The sequence below is a fragment of the Haliotis rufescens genome, unplaced genomic scaffold, assembly GCF_023055435.1.
Source record: "Haliotis rufescens isolate VD_foot unplaced genomic scaffold, xgHalRufe1.0.p SCAF_11, whole genome shotgun sequence".
In the NCBI taxonomy this organism is placed as follows: domain Eukaryota; kingdom Metazoa; phylum Mollusca; class Gastropoda; order Lepetellida; family Haliotidae; genus Haliotis; species Haliotis rufescens.
The window spans coordinates 45,219,980-45,238,500 of record NW_025963791.1 but is presented as its reverse complement, the minus strand read 5'-3'; the positions used below and the strand labels follow the sequence as shown (position 1 = coordinate 45,238,500).

Below are 18,521 nucleotides of genomic sequence, written 5' to 3'. Positions count from 1 at the left end.
AATTCAGAGATTGATTGCACACTATTCAGGGATTGAATGGACACTATTCAGGGATCGAATGGACACTATTCAGGGATCGAATGGACACTATTCAGGGATTGATTGCACACTATTCAGGGATTGAATGGACACTATTCAGGGATTGATTGCACACTATTCAGGGATTGATTGCACACTATTCAGGGATTGAATGGACACTATTCAGGGATTGATAGGACACTATTCAGGGATTGATTGCATACTATTCAGGGATGGAATGGACACTATTCAGGGATCGATTTGACACTATTAAGGGATTGATTGAACACTATTCAGGGATTGAATGGACACTATCCAGGGATTGAATGGACAGCATTAAGCATTGATTGGACACTACTCAGGGATTGAATGGACACTATTCAGGGATCGATTGGACACTATTCAGGGATTGATTGCATACTATTCAGGGATTGATTGCACACTATTCAGGGATTGATAGGACACTATTCAGGGATTGATTGCATACTATTCAGGGATGGAATGGACACTATTCAGGGATCGATTTGACACTATTAAGGGATTGATTGAACACTATCCAGGGATTGAATGGACAGCATTAAGCATTGATTGGACACTACTCAGGGATTGAATGGACACTATTCAGGGATTGATTGGACACTATTCAGGGATTGATTGCATACTATTCAGGGATTGATTGCACACTATTCAGGGATTGAATGGACAGCAAAAAGGATTGATTTGACACTACACAGGGATTGATTGTACACTTTTCAGGGATTGAATGGACACTATTCAGGGATTGATTGCATACTATTCAGGGATTGATTGTGTGCTATTTAGGGATTGAATGGGCGCTATTCAGGGATTGATTGCAAACTATTCAGGGATTGATTGCACACTAGTCAGGGCTTGATTGAACACTTTTCAGGGATTGATTGGACACGTTAAAAGGGATTGATTGCAAACTATTCAGGGATTGAAGGGACACTACTCAGGGATTGATTGGACACTATTCAGGGATTGATTGGACACTACTCAGGGATTGATTGCACACTATTCAGGGATTGAAAGGACACAACTCAGGAATTGATTGGACACTACTCAGGTATTGATTGCACACTACTCAGGGATTGATTGCACACTATTCAGGGATTGATTGCACACTGCTCAGGGATTGATTGCACACTATTCAGGGATTGAATGGACACTATCCAGGGATTGAATGGACAGCATTAAGCATTGATTGGACACTACTCAGGGATTGAATGGACACTATTCAGGGATTCATTGGACACTATTCAGGGATTGATTGCATACTATTCAGGGATTGATTGCACACTATTCAGGGATTGAATGGACAGCAAAAAAGATTGATTTGACACTACACAGGGATTGATTGAACACCATTCAGGGATTGAATGGACACTATTCAGGGATTGATTGCATACTATTCAGGGATTGATTTTGTGCTATTTAGGGATTGAATGGACGCTATTCAGGGATTGATTGCACACTATTCAGGGATTGATTGCACACTAGTCAGGGCTTGATTGAACACTATTCAGGGATTGATTGCATACTATTGAGGGATTGAATCGACACTTCTCAGGGATTGATTGCATACTACTCAGGTATTGATTGCACACTACTCAGGGATTGATTGCAAACTATTCAGGGATTGAATGGACACTACTCAGGGATTGATTGGACACTATTCAGGGATTGATTGGACACTACTCAGGGATTGATTGGACACTATTCAGGGATTGAAAGGACACAATTCAGGGATTGATTGGACACTTTTCAGGGATTGATTGCATACTATTCAAGGATTGAATGGGCACTACTCAGGGATTGATTGCACACTACTCAGGTATTGATTGCACACTACTCAGGGATTGATTGCATACTATTCAGGTATTGAATGGACAATATTCAGGGATTGATTGATCACTATTCAGGGATAGAATGGACACTTCTCAGCGATTGATTGCACACTATTCAGGGCTTGAATGGACACTATTCAGGGATTGATTGCACACTACTCAGGGATTGATTGGACACTATAGTATAAAGTAAATTTAATGGGACACTAGTCAGGAACTGATTGCACACTATAAAGGATTTTATTTGACACTACACAGGAAATGATTGCACACCATTCAGGGATTGATTGGAAACTATTCAGGGATTGATTGGACACCATTCAGGGATTGATTTGACACCATTCAGGGATTGATTGCATACTATTCAGGGATTGAATAGACAGCAAAATGGACTAATTTGACACTACACAGGGATTGATTGCACACTATTCTGGGATTGAATGGACACTATTCAGGGATTGAGTGGACACTATTCAGGGATTGATTGAACACTATTCAGGGATTGATTGGCCACGTTAAAAGGGATTGATTGCACACTATTCAGGGATTGAATGGACACTACTCAGGGATTGATTGGAACTATTCAGGGGTTGAATGGACAGCATTAATGGATTGATTGCACACTATTCAGGGACTAATTGCACACTATTCAGGGATTGATTGCACACTATTCAGGGATTGAATGGACAGAATAAAGGGATTGATTGCACACTATTCAGGGATTGAATGGACACTATTCAGGGATTGATTGCATACTATTCAGGGATTGATTGTACACTATTCAGGGATTGAATAGACAGGAAAAAGGATTCATTTGACACTACACAGGGATTGATTGCACACTATTCAAGGATTGAATGGACACTATTCAGGGATTGATTGCATACTATTCAGGGATTGATTGTGCGCTATTTAGGGATTGAATGGACGCTATTCAGGGATTGATTGGACACTATTCAGGGATTGATTGCACACTATTCAGGGATTGATTGGACACTATTCAGGGATTGATTGGACACTATTCAGGGATTGATTGGACCCGTTAAAAGGGATTGATTCCATACTATTCAGGGATTGAATGGACACTACTCAGGGATTGATTGGACACTATTCAGGGATTGATTGGACACTACTGAGGGATTGGTTGCACACTACTCAGGGATTGATTGTACACTATTCAGGGATTGATTGGACACTATTCAGGGATTTATTGCACACTATTCAGGGATCGAATGGACACTATTCAGGGACTTATTGCACACTACTGAGGGATTGAATGGACACTATTCAGGGATTGATTGCACACTACTGAGGGATTGAATGGACACTATTCAGGGATTGATTGCACACTATTGAGGGATAGAATGGACACTACTCAGGGATTGATTGAACACTATTCAGGGATTGAATGCACACTATTCAGGGATTGATTGTACACTTCAGGGATTGATTGTACACTATTCATTAATATGGAATAGCTCAACTTAACATTACCTCTGACCAGGAGAAGGCCATTCAGCCTATCTAGCATTTGACAAGATAGTGATATGGAATAGCTCACCTAAACATGCCCTCCAGCCTCGAGAAGGCTGTCCTGTTTGATGGTGGGAAGGTCTCCCGTTGTCGGTGAAGTAGAGTCAAGCAGTATTCTATGAACAGGTTGAATGACTCAGCAAGGCTCTCCTCCTGGGAACGAAATCATCAGTTATTCAACACAAGTGTTATGCTATTCATCAGTCAATAATTTTTTATCTTGAAGTTTACATAATATATGGCTTTTCAAATGGACGAGAAGTGGGTCACATGACCATGAACACGACGCTTGATGTTCAAACATTTTTCACAAGACCGTGTTCTTGAAATGACGTAAACACTGCCTGACTATTTCCACATCCCTGGGAATTCCCCAGCACAATTACATGCAGAAGTGTTCTTTCTGATCATTTAGACCTTTTAATCTTGAACTCAGCTTTTTAGGATGCATTGAGAAATTTCAGAGGGTTTGACGAATATCCTTGCTATGAACCATCCTAGTGAACAAAACAAAGAAATGCACATTCAAACTATCATAGTATTGACTCGATGCATGTCTATGTTGACAGTGACAGTCTACAGCAATCTATGAATTTACCTTAGTGTCTATTTGACACATCTTTAATCACCTTTCAATGATCGGCCAGATGATCAATGATGACTAAAACATGTAACCACCACAGGTTCAAAAACCAACTTCCGCAAGCTCCGATGTTCAAACAATTTGGCTACTTATCAGTCATTCAACATAAGCTTTATGCTAGTCATCAGTCATTAAACAAAAGTACTATGCTATTCATCGGTCATTCAACATAAGTGTTATGGTACTCATCAGTCATTCAACACAAGTGCTATGCTTCTCATCAGTCATTCAACACAAGTGTTATGCTACTCATCAGTCATTCAACATAAGTGGTATGCTATTGATCTGTCATTCAACACAAGTGGTATACTACTCGTCAGTCATTCAACACAAGTGCTATGCTACTCATCAGTCATTCAACGCAAGTGTTATGCTACTCATCAGTCATTCAACACAAGTGGTATGTTATTGATCTGTCATTCAACACAAGTGGTATACTACTCGTCAGTCATTCAACACAAGTGCTATGCTACTCATCAGTCATTCAACGCAAGTGTTATGCTACTCATCAGTCATTAAACACAAGTGGTATGCTATTGATCTGTCATTCAAAACAAGTGGTATGCTACTCGTCAGTCATTCAACACAAGTCCTATGCTACTCATCAGTCATTCAACGCAAGTCCTATGCTACTCATCAGTCATTCAACATAAGTGGTATGCTACTCATCAGTCATTCAACACCAGTGTTATGCTACTCATCAATCATTCAACATAAGTGGTATGCTACTCATCAGTCATTCAACATAAGTGTTATGCTACTCATCAGTCATTCAACATAAGTGGTATGCTACTCATCAATCATTCAACACAAGTGTTATGCTACTCATCAATCATTCAACATAAGTGCCAGGCTACTCATCAGCCATTCAACATAAGTGTTATGCTACTCATCAGTCATTTAACACAAGTGTTATGCTATTCATCTGTCATTCAACACGTATGTTATGCTACTCATCAGTCATTCAACACAAGAGTTATGCTATTCATCTGTTATTCTACATAAGTGTTATGCTACTCATCAGTCATTAAACACAAGTGGTATGCTATTCATCTGTGATTCAACACAAGTGTTATGTTATTCATCTGTGATTCAACACAAGTGTTATGCTATTCATCTGTGATTCAACACAAGTGTTATGCTATTCATCAGTCATTCAGCACAAGTGTCATGCTATTCATCAGTCATTCAACATAAGTGCCAGGCTACTCATCAGTCATTCCACACAAGTACTATGCTATTCATCGGTCATTCAACACAAGTGTTATGCTACTCGTCAATCATTCAACACAAGTGTCATGCTATTCATCAGTCATTCAACACATGGGTTATGCTATTCATCAGTAATTCAACACAAGTGTTATGCTACTCATCAATCATTCAACGCAAGTGTTATGCTACTCGTCAGTTATTCAACACAAGTGGTATGCTATTGATCTGTCATTCAACACAAGTGTTATGCTACTCATCAATCATTCAACATAAGTGGTATGCTACATGTCAGTCATTGAACACAAGTGTTATGCTATTCATCTGTCATTCAACACAAGTGTTATGCTATTTATCAGTCATTCAGCACAAGTGTCATGCTATTCATCGGTCATTCAACACAAGTGTTATGCTATTCATCTGTCATTCAACAAAAGTGTTATGCTATTCATCAGTCATTCAAGTGTTATGCTACTCATCAGTCATTCAACACAAGTGTTATGCTACTCATCAATCATTCAACATAAGTGTTATGCTACCCATCAGTCATTCAACATAAGTGTTATGCTACCCATCAGTCATTCAAGATAAGTGTAGACATCCGTCATATGGCTGGAATATTGCTGAGTGCAGCGTTAAACAACAAATAAACAAACAAAACTATGCTATTTTTGTTATTCCAATTACTATAAATGATCAAACCAAGTTTTGAAGGATTTTGAGGTGAGAACTTCCATGATTAAATGCATTTTTCTTGACAAAAACATCTTCATGACACCTTTGCTTCAATGTGAAGCCAAATAGGTGAAATTACAGAAAATCATGTGAACAGTAAAGTACATTGTGAAACACAACATTAGAATGTAAACATGTTTTGATTCACCTTACACAACACTTGTATTTCAATACAGTGGTATACAGTGGACAATATTTATGTGGAACGAAATATATACTACACAAAATGCTTCATTTATCCAGAAATTAAACAATAGTTATCATTGTGTATAAATCTAAGAATACCACCTCTACTACATTCATAGCCATAAATTCTGTGCTGGCTGTTTTCACACCATAAAATCTTTAGATTTTCAACAGATATCCTCTTCACTGTCAGTTATCTGATGTGCTGTTAGTCAAATCTGAGGTAAGATATGCAGAATTATTCGGTTTCCGGATGTGGACAGTGAATTACCAACAAATACACACTGTTGTGTCCCACATCACCGACAATGATCATGCTTATCATTCCTGATATCAGAAGAGTTTGGTTAGGGTTAGAGTTAGGGTTAGGGTTAACCCTAACCCTAACCCTAACCCTAATCCTAACCCGACAATGTTCATGCTTATTATTCCTGGTATCAGAATAGTTTCAGATACAATTTCTGCCATTCATTGATATGTTTCAGCTGAATCAGCGGTAAATGTGGAGAAACTGTGTATACAGCTGATTGCTATGTCTGGCTTAGTTTAGGATAAAATACACATGGTTATCTTAATCTCTGCACATTAAACAATGCCAAGCAAAACAGGAAAGTTATACAGGCTCAGAGTTACCCTGAAATTTATACAATTTAAATCATCATGTTTAGTGATGCTTTATCACAAATACCACATTTTATTGACCAAGTTTGTAATCTTCTGTTCATTCTCTGGTAGTTGTGTTGAAATGATTGATAGAAATGTTGATCACGCTCTTCTCATCCCTGGAGCGACTGGCAGGAGAGAGCGGTGGGATCTCACCTCATCCCTGGAGAGAGCGGTGGGATCTCACCTCATCCCTGGAGAGAGTGGCAGGAAGTCATCTCATCCTTAGAGATATTGGCAGGAGAGAGTGGTAAAACTCACCTCATCTCTGGACAGAGTGGCAGGAACTCATCTCATCCTTAGAGATATTGGCAGGAGAGAGTGGTAAAACTCACCTCAACCCTGGAGAGAGTGGAAGGAACTCACCTCATCTCTGGAGAGTGGCAGGAGAGAGCGTCATGAACTGACCCCATCCCTGGAGAGAGTATCAGGAACTCACCACATCTCTGGAAAGTGGCAGGAGAGAGTGTCATGAACTGACCCCATCCCTGGAGAGAGTATCAGGAACTCACCTCATTTCTGGAAAGTGTGGCAGGAACTGACCTCATCCCTGGAGAGAGCGGCAGGAGAAAGTCTTTAACCTCATCTCATCCCTGGAGAGAGTATCAGGAACTCACCTCATCTCTGGAGAGTGGAAGGAGAGAGCGGCAGGAACTTACCTCATCCCTGGAGAGAGAGGCAGGAATTCACCTCATCCCTGGAGAGAGTGGAAAAACTCACCTCATCCCTGGAGAGAGTGGTAAAATTCACCTCATCCCTGGAGAGAGGCAGGAAAGAGTATCAGGAACTCACCTCATCCCTGGAGAGAGTGGCAGGAACTCACCTCATCTCTGGAGAAAGTGGCAGGAACTCACCTCGTCCCTGGAGAAAGTGGTAAAATTCACCTCATCCCTGGTGAGAGGCAGGAAAGAGTGGCAGGAACTCACCTCATCTCTGGAGAAAGTGGCAGGAACTCACCTCATCCCTGGAGATAGTGGCAGGAGAGGGTGGTAAAACTCACCTTATCCCTGGAGAGAGCGACAGGAACTCACCTCATCTCTGGAGAGAGCGGCAGGAACTCACCTCATCCCTGGAGAGGGTGGCAGGAACTCACCTCATCCCTGGAGAGAGTGGCAGGCTTCCACACCTTGTCCAGGTTGGTCAGATGAGCCAGAAGCAGGCTGTAGGAAAGCGGGTACTTGGCATGCTGCCGGCTGTGGGCCATCCACCGACTAGGGCAACAAAATAAACAATTACTTCACAGACTAGTCATATCCTCATCCACACCTTCATCAAAAGCCCTGTCCACAACCTCGTCAACACCCTCATTCTCGCCTTCATCCTCACCTTGGTTCTCGCCCTCATCAACACCCTTGCCCTCATCCTTGCCCTTGTCCATACCGTCATCAATGCCTTTGCCCTCATCAATACCCTCGCCCTCATACACACCCTCATCAACGCCCTTGCCCTTATCCACATCCTTATCCATACCCTCATCAACGCCCTTGCCCTTGCCCTCATACACACCCTCATCAATGCCCTCACCCTCATACACACCCTCATCAACGCCCTTGCCCTCATACACAACCTCATCAATGCCCTCACCCTCATACACAACCTCATCAACGCCCTCGACCCTCATACACACCCTCGCCCTCATACACAACTTCATCAACGCCCTCGCCCTCATACACACCCTTATCAACACCCTCGCCCTCATACGCACCCTCATCAACGCCCTCGCCCTCATACACACCCTCATCAACGCCTTTGCCCTCATCAATGCCCTCGCCCTCATACACACCCTCATCAACGCCTTTGCCCTCATCAATGCCCTCGCCCTCATACACACCCTCAACAACGCCCTCGCCCTTATCCATACCCTCATCAACGCCCTTGCCTTCGCCCTCATACACACCCTCATCAACGCCCTCACCCTCATACAGACCCTCATCAACACCATCGCCCTCATACACACCCTCATCAACGCCCTCGACCCTCATACAGACCCTCATCAACGCCCTTGCCCTCGCCCTCATACACACCCTCATCAACGCCCTTGCCCTCACCCTCATACACACCCTCATCCATACCCTCATCAACGCCCTTGCCCTCGCCCTCATACACACCCTCATCCATACCCTCATCAACACCCTCGCCCTCATACACACCCTCATTAACGCCCTCGCCCTCATCCATACCCTCATCAACACCCTCGCCCTCATACACACCCTCATCAACGCCCTCACCCTCATACAGACCCTCATCAACACCCTCATCAACGCCCTTGCCCTCATACACACCCTCATCAACGCCCTTGCCCTCACCCTCATACACACCCTCATCCACGCCCTTGCCCTCACCCTCATACACACCCTCATCCATACCCTCATCAACGCCCTTGCCCTCATACACACCCTCGCCCTCATACACACCCTCGCCCTCATACACACCCTCATTAACGCCCTCGCCCTCATACACACCCTCTTCAACACCCTCGCCCTCATACACACCCTCATCAACGCCCTCGCCCTCACCCTCATACACACCCTCATCAACGCCCTTGCCCTCGCCCTCATACACACTCATCAACGCCCTTGCCCTCACCCTCATACACACCCTCATCAACACCCTCATCAACGCCCTTGCCCTCGCCCTCATACACACCCTCATCCATACCCTCATCAACGCCCTTGCCCTCATACACACCCTCGCCCTCATACACACCCTCATTAAAGCTCTCGCCCTCATACACACCCTCATACACACCCTTATCAACACCCTCGCCCTCATCAACGCCCTCACCCTCATACAGACCCTCATCAACACCCTCATCAACGCCCTTGCCCTCGCCCTCATACACACCCTCATCCATACCCTCATCAACGCCCTTGCCCTCATACACACCCTCGCCCTTATCAACACCCTCGCCCTCATACACACCCTCATTAACGCCCTCGCCCTCATCCATACCCTCATCAACACCCTCGCCCTCATACACACCCTCTTCAACACCCTCGCCCTCATACACACCCTCATCAACGCCCTCGCCCTCATACACACCCTAATCCATACCCTCATCAACGTCCTTGCCCTTATACCTACCCTCATCAACACCCTCGCCCTCATACACACCCTCATCAATGCCCTCACCCTCATACACACCCTCATCAACGCCCTCACCCTCATACACACCCTCATCAACGCCCTCACCCTCAACACACCCCCATCAATGCCCTCACCCTCATCAACCCCTTGTCCATACCCTCATCAACACCCTCACCCTCATCCACACCCTTGTCCATACCCTCATCAGTGCCCTCGCCCTCATCCACACCCTCGTCATCCACACCCTTGTCCACACCCTTGCCCTCGCCCTCATCCACACCCTTGTTCTCACAGGGGACACTCACCAGACAGCCTGCTGCACCTCCGTGACGTCCCCCTGTATGGCATGCTGGTGGAGGATGGTGAGGGCAGCCTGGGGCAGGTCCCCAGTCCACTTGAAGGAAGGGTCCTGGAACACGTACCAAAACAAATTGGGAACCGGATCACCTCTGCAGTTTGGAGTGTAATGTATAAATCTGTATCCATAACTGACTCCCTCCTAGTGGTTACAAATGATCAGTATAATGTCTGTAATGAAACGTCCTCCTGATTCCTTCATCATCTGTGACAACTTCCGCTGGACTATTGTTCCAAGATGCAGTGTTGGGAATCAAGCCTCCAAGACAAGGGTCCTTGTCATAATGGAAAATAGAGCCTTGGGTGGGGTAGCTCACCTAAAGTTTTCTGGATATGATATTAAATCAAGAACGTCATACAAGGGTAAAGAAGAAGTAAAAGAAATAACAAAAGGTTGGTTGGTTGGGTGGTTGTTTTTTTTGTTTAACGCCGCACTAAGCAATATTCCAGCTATATGACAGCGGTCTGTAAATAATTGAGTCTGGACCAGACAATCCACTGATTAATATCATAAGCATCAATCCACGCAATTGGGATCCATGACATGCATCAACCAAGTCAGTGAGCCTGACCACCCGATCCCGTTAGTTGCCTCTTACGATAAGCATAGTCGCCTTTTACGGCAAGCATGGATTGAGGAAGACCTATTCTTCTCCGAGTCTTCACAAAAGAACTGAGAGAAAATGGCCCCCATGTTTTTAAAGTCAGATCACAATTCTGTTATTATACAAGCAGTCATGGGCCAACATGACAATTTCAATATGGCTACCATGCTTATAATCAGATTCAAATTATATGAGCAATATTTTAACAACATCACTTGGGCAATACTGGGTAGTCATTATACTTGTTCACGATCCGATATGTATCACTATACTTGTATGTGCTCTTATCTGTGGTGTGTAAGTCATGTTTTTCATTGACAGGATAGTCAAATATTTACAGTTTACGATTTACAGTTAGCAGCGTCAAGTATGAAGCAATGGATGAACATATTTTTCAATACTAATTTTCCCTACAAATTAGTGTTCGGTGTAACAGCCATTAAAGTAAACATTTAAGGAATGAAGTGATACTTTTTTACTTAGTCTGTGGCTGTGATCGATACTTATATCGGGAAGAAAAATATAGCGATCCACTGATGCATTGGTGTATTGTCCCACCACTAGCGGTGTCATGCTTTCCTTTTCTTCCAACTATTTATGCCAATCAAAGACTTTATATTTGCAAGTTTCTGCTTCATTAGCCTTGTAGAGATGCCAATACTGTAACAGTCACCAAAGGCATGCCAACTTGAAGATGGGACAACATGCCACCAAATAATCTCAAAGAGCTAAAACTAAAAGGTGAAAAAGACTTTAAGTTCTTACATAGGATATTGTAAAATCAAAATATTTCTTAACACTTACATTAAATTTTCTGACTTCATGTTCAATAAATATACACATAAGATCTTCATGCTGTTTGACGTCTGTCCAGTTGTCATCTTCAGGGATGCCTCGATCTTCCCTCGTGGCTAACTTAAGCTTGAGGTGGATCTCCCCCTGGATGTTTGACCTGGAGGACCTGCCCTGCAGCTGATACCACTGGTCCAGCCCCACAGACGGGATGTTCTGTAACACACACACGCAGAGCTACAACATGACACACACACACACAGAGCTACAACATGACACACACACACACAGAGCTACAACATGACACACACACACAGAGCTACAACATGACACACACACACAGCTGATACCACTGGTCCAGCCCCACAGACGGGATGTTCTGTGACACACACACACAGAGAGCTACAACATGACACACACACACACAGAGCTACAACATGACACACACACACACAGAGCTACAACATGACACACACACAGAGCTACAACATGACACACACACACAGCTGATACCACTGGTCCAGGCCCACAGACGGGATGTTCTGTAACACACACACACAGAGAGCTACAACATGACACACACACACACAGAGCTACAACATGACACACACACACCCAGAGCTACAACATGACACAGACGCACACAGCTGATACCACTGGTCCAGGCCCACAGACGGGATGTTCTGTAACACACACACACAGAGAGCTACAACATGACACACACACACAGCTGATACCACTGGTCCAGCCCCACAGATGGGATGTTCTGTAACACACACACACACAGAGCTACAACATGACACACACACACAGAGCTACAACATGACACACACACACACAGAGCTACAACATGACACACACACAGAGCTACAACATGACACACACACACAGAGCTACAACATGACACACACACACACACACAGCTGATACCACTGGTCCAGCCCCACAGACGGGATGTTCTGTAACACACACACACACAGAGAGCTACAACATGACACACACACACACACACACACAGCTGATACCACTGGTCCAGCCCCACAGACGGGATGTTCTGTAACACACACACACACAGAGCTACAACATGACACACACACACAGAGCTACAACATGACACACACACAGAGCTACAACATGACACACACACACACAGAGCTACAACATGACACACACACACAGAGCTACAACATGACACACACACACAGCTGAGACCACTGGTCCAGCCCCACAGACGGGATGTTCTGTAACACACACACACACAGAGCTACAACATGACACACACACACAGCTGATACCACTGGTCCAGCCCCACAGACGGGATGTTCTGTAACACACATACACAGAGCTACAACATGACATACACACACCCAGAGCTACAACATGATACAGACACAGCTGATACCACTGGTCCAGGCCCACAGACGGGATGTTCTGTAACACACATACACAGAGCTACAACATGACACACACACACACAGAGCTACAACATGACACACACACACAGCTGATACCACTGGTCCAGCCCCACAGACGGGATGTTCTGTAACACACACACACCCAGAGCTACAACATGACACACACACACAGCTGATACCACTGGTCCAGCCCCACAGACGGGATGTTCTGTAACACACACACACCCAGAGCTACAACATGACACACGCACACAGCTGATACCACTGGTCCAGCCCCACAGACGGGATGTTCTGTAACACACTCACACACAGAGCTACAACATGACACACACACACACAGCTGATACCACTGGTCCAGCCCCACAGACGGGATGTTCTGTAACACACACACACAGAGCTACAACATGACACAGACACACGCAGCTGATACCACTGGTCCAGCCCCACAGACAGGATGTTCTGTAACACACACACACAGAGCTACAACATGACACAGACACACGCAGCTGATACCACTGGTCCAGCCCCACAGACGGGATGTTCTGTAACACACACACACAGAGAGCTACAACATGACACACACACACAGCTGATACCACTGGTCCAGCCCCACAGACGGGATGTTCTGTAACACACACACACAGAGAGCTACAACATGACACACACACACACACACAGAGCTACAACATGACACACACACACAGAGCTACAACATGACACACACACACACAGCTGATACCACTGGTCCAGCCCCACAGACGGAATGTTCTGTAACACACACACACAGAGAGCTACAACATGACACACACACACACACACACACACACAGAGCTACAACATGACACACACACACGCACAGAGCTACAACATGACACACACACACACAGCTGATACCACTGGTCCAGCCCCACAGACGGGATGTTCTGTAACACAGTCACACAGAGAGCTAAAACATGACACACACACACCAAGAGCTACAACATGACACACACACAAGCAAAGCTACAACATGACACACACACACAGCTGATATCACTGGTCCAGCCCCACAGACGGGATGTTCTGTAACACACACACACAGAGCTACAACATGACACACACACACACAGCTGATACCACTGGTCCAGCCCCACAGACGGGATGTTCTGTAACACACACACCCAGAGCTACAACGTGACACACACACACACCCAGAGCTACAACATGACACAGACACACACAGCGGTCACCACTGGTCCAGTCCCACAGACGGGATGTTCTGTAACACACACACACACACACACACACACACACAGAGCTACAACATGACACACACACACACACACACACACACACACACACACACACACACACACACACACAGCTGATACCACTGGTCCAGGCCCACAGACAGGATGTTCTGTAACACACAAACACAGAGCTACAACATGACACACACACACCCAGAGCTACAACATGACACACACACACACACATAGCTACAACATGACACACACACCCACACACAGACATACAGAGTTACAATCCTGACAGACACACACACTGACACAAAGAGTTACAACATCACACACACACACACACACACACACATAGCTACAACATGACACACACACCCACACACAGACATACAGAGTTACAATCCTGACAGACACACACACTGACACAAAGAGTTACAACATCACACACACACACACACACACACACACACACACACACACACACACACACATAGCTACAACATGACACACACACAAAGAGAGAGACACAGAGTTACAACATGACACAGACACGCACACAGACATACAGATTTACAACATGACAGACACACACACAGACACACATAGACATGCATATAAAACCTTAACAGTAGTGATGGCTGGAACTACAAGTCATGTATATAAAGCCGTAACAGTAGTGATGACTAGAACTACAAGTCATGTATATAAAGCCTTAACAGTAGTGATGACTAGAACTACAAGTCATGTATACAAAGCCGTAACAGTAGTGATGACTAGAACTACAAGTCATGTATATAAAGCCGTAACAGTTGTGATGACTAGAACTACAAGGCATGTATACAAAGCCATAACAGTAGTGATGACTAGAACTACAAGTCATGTATACAAAGCCGTAACAGTAGTGATGACTAGAACTACAAGTCATGATTTATATCAGCTATCTATGCAGGCCTAGATCAATCCCAGAAAGGCGAGGAAAAGCATGAATTAAGTTCACAAAAGTGCCGGTACTACACACAGAGCTATGTACTAATATCATCTGCCACGCATCTTACGTCAAGTCCTATGTCCACACAGCCCAGGAAATCATCGATACTGCTGTCGTTTTTGGTGCGGGCTGACTGAGCAATCTGTTTGAAGAAACGTCCGAGCCCCCTGAAGCCCGACACCTCATTCAGGCTCTTGGCAGCATCGATGACAGAGAACTCCTCATCGTGATCCCTGTCACCAACAGCAGCAATATTACAGCATCAGCAAACATCACAGTGGGAAGTTCATAATCATACCCAATCTTGTTTTACCTTCAAGTATTGTCTAAAAACATACACTATCTTGCATAATGGATAACTTTTAACTCATCCCCAACCTGATGTGTTGTACATGTTGTATTGTACACTTTGTATTGTGTTGTACATCCTGTATTGTACACATTGTATTGTGGTGTACATCCTGTATTGTACACATTGTATTGTGTTGTACATCCTGTATTGTACACTTTGTATTGTGTTGTACATCCTGTATTGTACACATTGTATTGTGGTGTACATCCTGTATTGTACACATTGTATTGTGGTGTACATCCTGTATTGTACACATTGTATTGTGTTGTACATCCTGTATTGTACACATTGTATTGTGGTGTACATCCTGTATTGTACACATTGTATTGTGTTGTACATCCTGTATTGTACATGTTGTATTGTGTTGTACATCCTGTATTGTACACATTGTATTGTGTTGTACATTCTGTATTGTACACTTTGTATTGTGTTGTACATCCTGTATTGTACATCCTGTATTGTGTTGTACATGTTGTATTGCACACGTTGTATTGTGTTGTACATCCTGTATTGTACATGTTGTATTGCACACTTTGTATTGTGTTGTACATGTTGTATTGTACACTTCATATTGTGTTGTACAGCCTGTATTCTTCACTTTGTATTGTGTTGTACGTTGTATTGTACATGTTGTATTGTGTTGTACATCCTGTATTGTACATGTTGTATTGCACGTTGTATTGTGTTGTACATGTTGTATTGTACACATTGTATTGTGTTGTACATCATGTATTGTACTTTGTATTGTGTTGTACACTTTGTATTGTACACTTTGTATTGTGTTGTACATCCTGTATTGTACATGTTGTATTGTACACTTTGTATTGTGTTGTACATCCTGTATTGTACACTTTGTGTTGTGTTCTACATGTTATATTGTACACTTTGTATTGTGTTGTACATGTTGTATTGTACACATTGTATTGTGTTGTACATCCTGTATTGTACATGTTGTATTGTACACTTTGTATTGTGATGTACAGCCTGTATTGTACACTTTGTATTGTGTTGTACATGTTGTATTGTACATGTTGTATTGTGTTGTAGATCCTGTATTGTACATGTTGTATTGTACACTTTGTATTGTGTTGTACATGTTGTATTGTACACTTTGTATTGTGTTGTACATCCTGTATTGTACATGTTGTATTGTACACTTTGTATTGTGTTGTACATCCTGTATTGTACACTTTGTGTTGTGTTCTACATGTTATATTGTAAATTTTGTGTTGTGTTGTACATGTTGTATTGTACACATTGTATTGTGTTGTACATCCTGTAAGGTACATGTTGTATTGTACACTTTGTATTGTACATGTTGTATTGTGTTCTACATCCTGTATTGTACATGTTGTATTGTACACTTTGTATTGTGTTGTAAATGTTGTATTGTACATGTTGTATTGTACACTTTGTATTGTATTGTACATGTTGCATTGTACACTTTGTATTGTACACTTTGTATTGTGTTGTACATGTTATATTGTACATGTTTTATTGTACATTTTGTATTGTGTTGTACGTCCTGTATTGTACATGTTGTATTGTACACTTTGTATTGTGTTGTACATCCTGTATTGTACATGTTGTATTGCACTTTGTATTGTATTGTACATGTTGTATTGTACACTTTGTATTGTACACTTTGTATTGTGTTGTACATCCTGTATTGTACATGTTGTTTTGTACACTTTGTATTGTGTTATACATGTTATATTGTACACTTTGTATTGTGTTGTACATCCTGTATTGTACATGTTGTATTGTACACTTTGTATTGTGTTGTACATCCTGTATTGTACATGTTGTATTGTACACTTTGTATTGTATTGTACATGTTGTATTATACACTTTGTATTGTGTTGTACATCCTGTATTGTACATGTTGTATTGCACTCTGTATTGTATTGTACATGTTGTATTTTACACTTTGCATTGTACACTTTGTATTGTGTTGTACATCCTGTATTGTACATGTTGTATTGTACACTTTGTATTGTGTTGTACATGTTGTATTGTACACTTTGTATTGTGTTGTACATCCTGTATTGTACATGTTGTATTGTACACTTTGTATTGTGTTGTACATCCTGTATTGTATATGTTGTGTTGTGTTCTACATGTTATATTGTACACTTTGTATTGTGTTGTACATCCTGTATTGTACTTTGTATTGTGTTGTACAGCCTGTATTGTACACTTTGTATTGTATTGTACATGTTGTATTGTACGCTTTGTATTGTGTTGTACATCCTGTATTGTAAATGTTGTATTGCACACTTTGTATTGTGTTATACATGTTATATTGTACACTTTGTATTGTGTTGTACATCCTGTATTGTACATGTTGTATTGTACACTTTGTATTGTGTTGTACATCCTGTATTGTACATCATGTATTGTACACTTTGTATTGTATTGTACATGTTGTATTTTACACTTTGTATTGTGTTATACATGTTATATTGTACTTTATATTGTGTTGTACATCATGTATTGTACATGTTGTATTGTACACTTTGTATTGCGTTGTACATGTTGTATTGTACATCCTGTATTGTACACTTTGTATTGTATTGTACATGTTGTATTGTACACTTTGTATTGTGTTATACATGTTATATTGTACACTTTATATTGTGTTGTACATCATGTATTGTACATGTTGTATTATACACTTTGAATTGTGTTGTACAGCCTGTATTGTACATGTTGTATTGTATTGTACATGTTGTATTGTACACTTTGTATTGTGTTGTACATCCTGTATTGTACATGTTGTATTGTACACTTTGTATTGTGTTATACATGTTATATTGTACACTTTGTATT

General features: G+C 42.5%; 1 protein-coding gene across 6 annotated transcripts in view; it reads right to left on the bottom strand.

Moving 5' to 3' along the window:
- LOC124121055 (BAI1-associated protein 3-like) overlaps positions 1 to 18,521 on the bottom strand; it is a 266,273-nt gene that overhangs the window by 71,137 nt on the left and 176,615 nt on the right. For all 6 annotated transcript variants that reach the window (XM_048392841.1, XM_048392838.1, XM_048392837.1 and 3 more), the window contains 5 exons: positions 15,405 to 15,570; positions 11,709 to 11,912; positions 10,248 to 10,351; positions 7,949 to 8,066; positions 3,448 to 3,572 (listed from right to left, as the gene is read on the bottom strand). In XM_048392841.1, the coding sequence (XP_048248798.1) occupies positions 3,448 to 3,572; positions 7,949 to 8,066; positions 10,248 to 10,351; positions 11,709 to 11,912; positions 15,405 to 15,570 (717 nt within the window). The remainder of the gene's footprint in view (positions 1 to 3,447; positions 3,573 to 7,948; positions 8,067 to 10,247; positions 10,352 to 11,708; positions 11,913 to 15,404; positions 15,571 to 18,521) is intronic.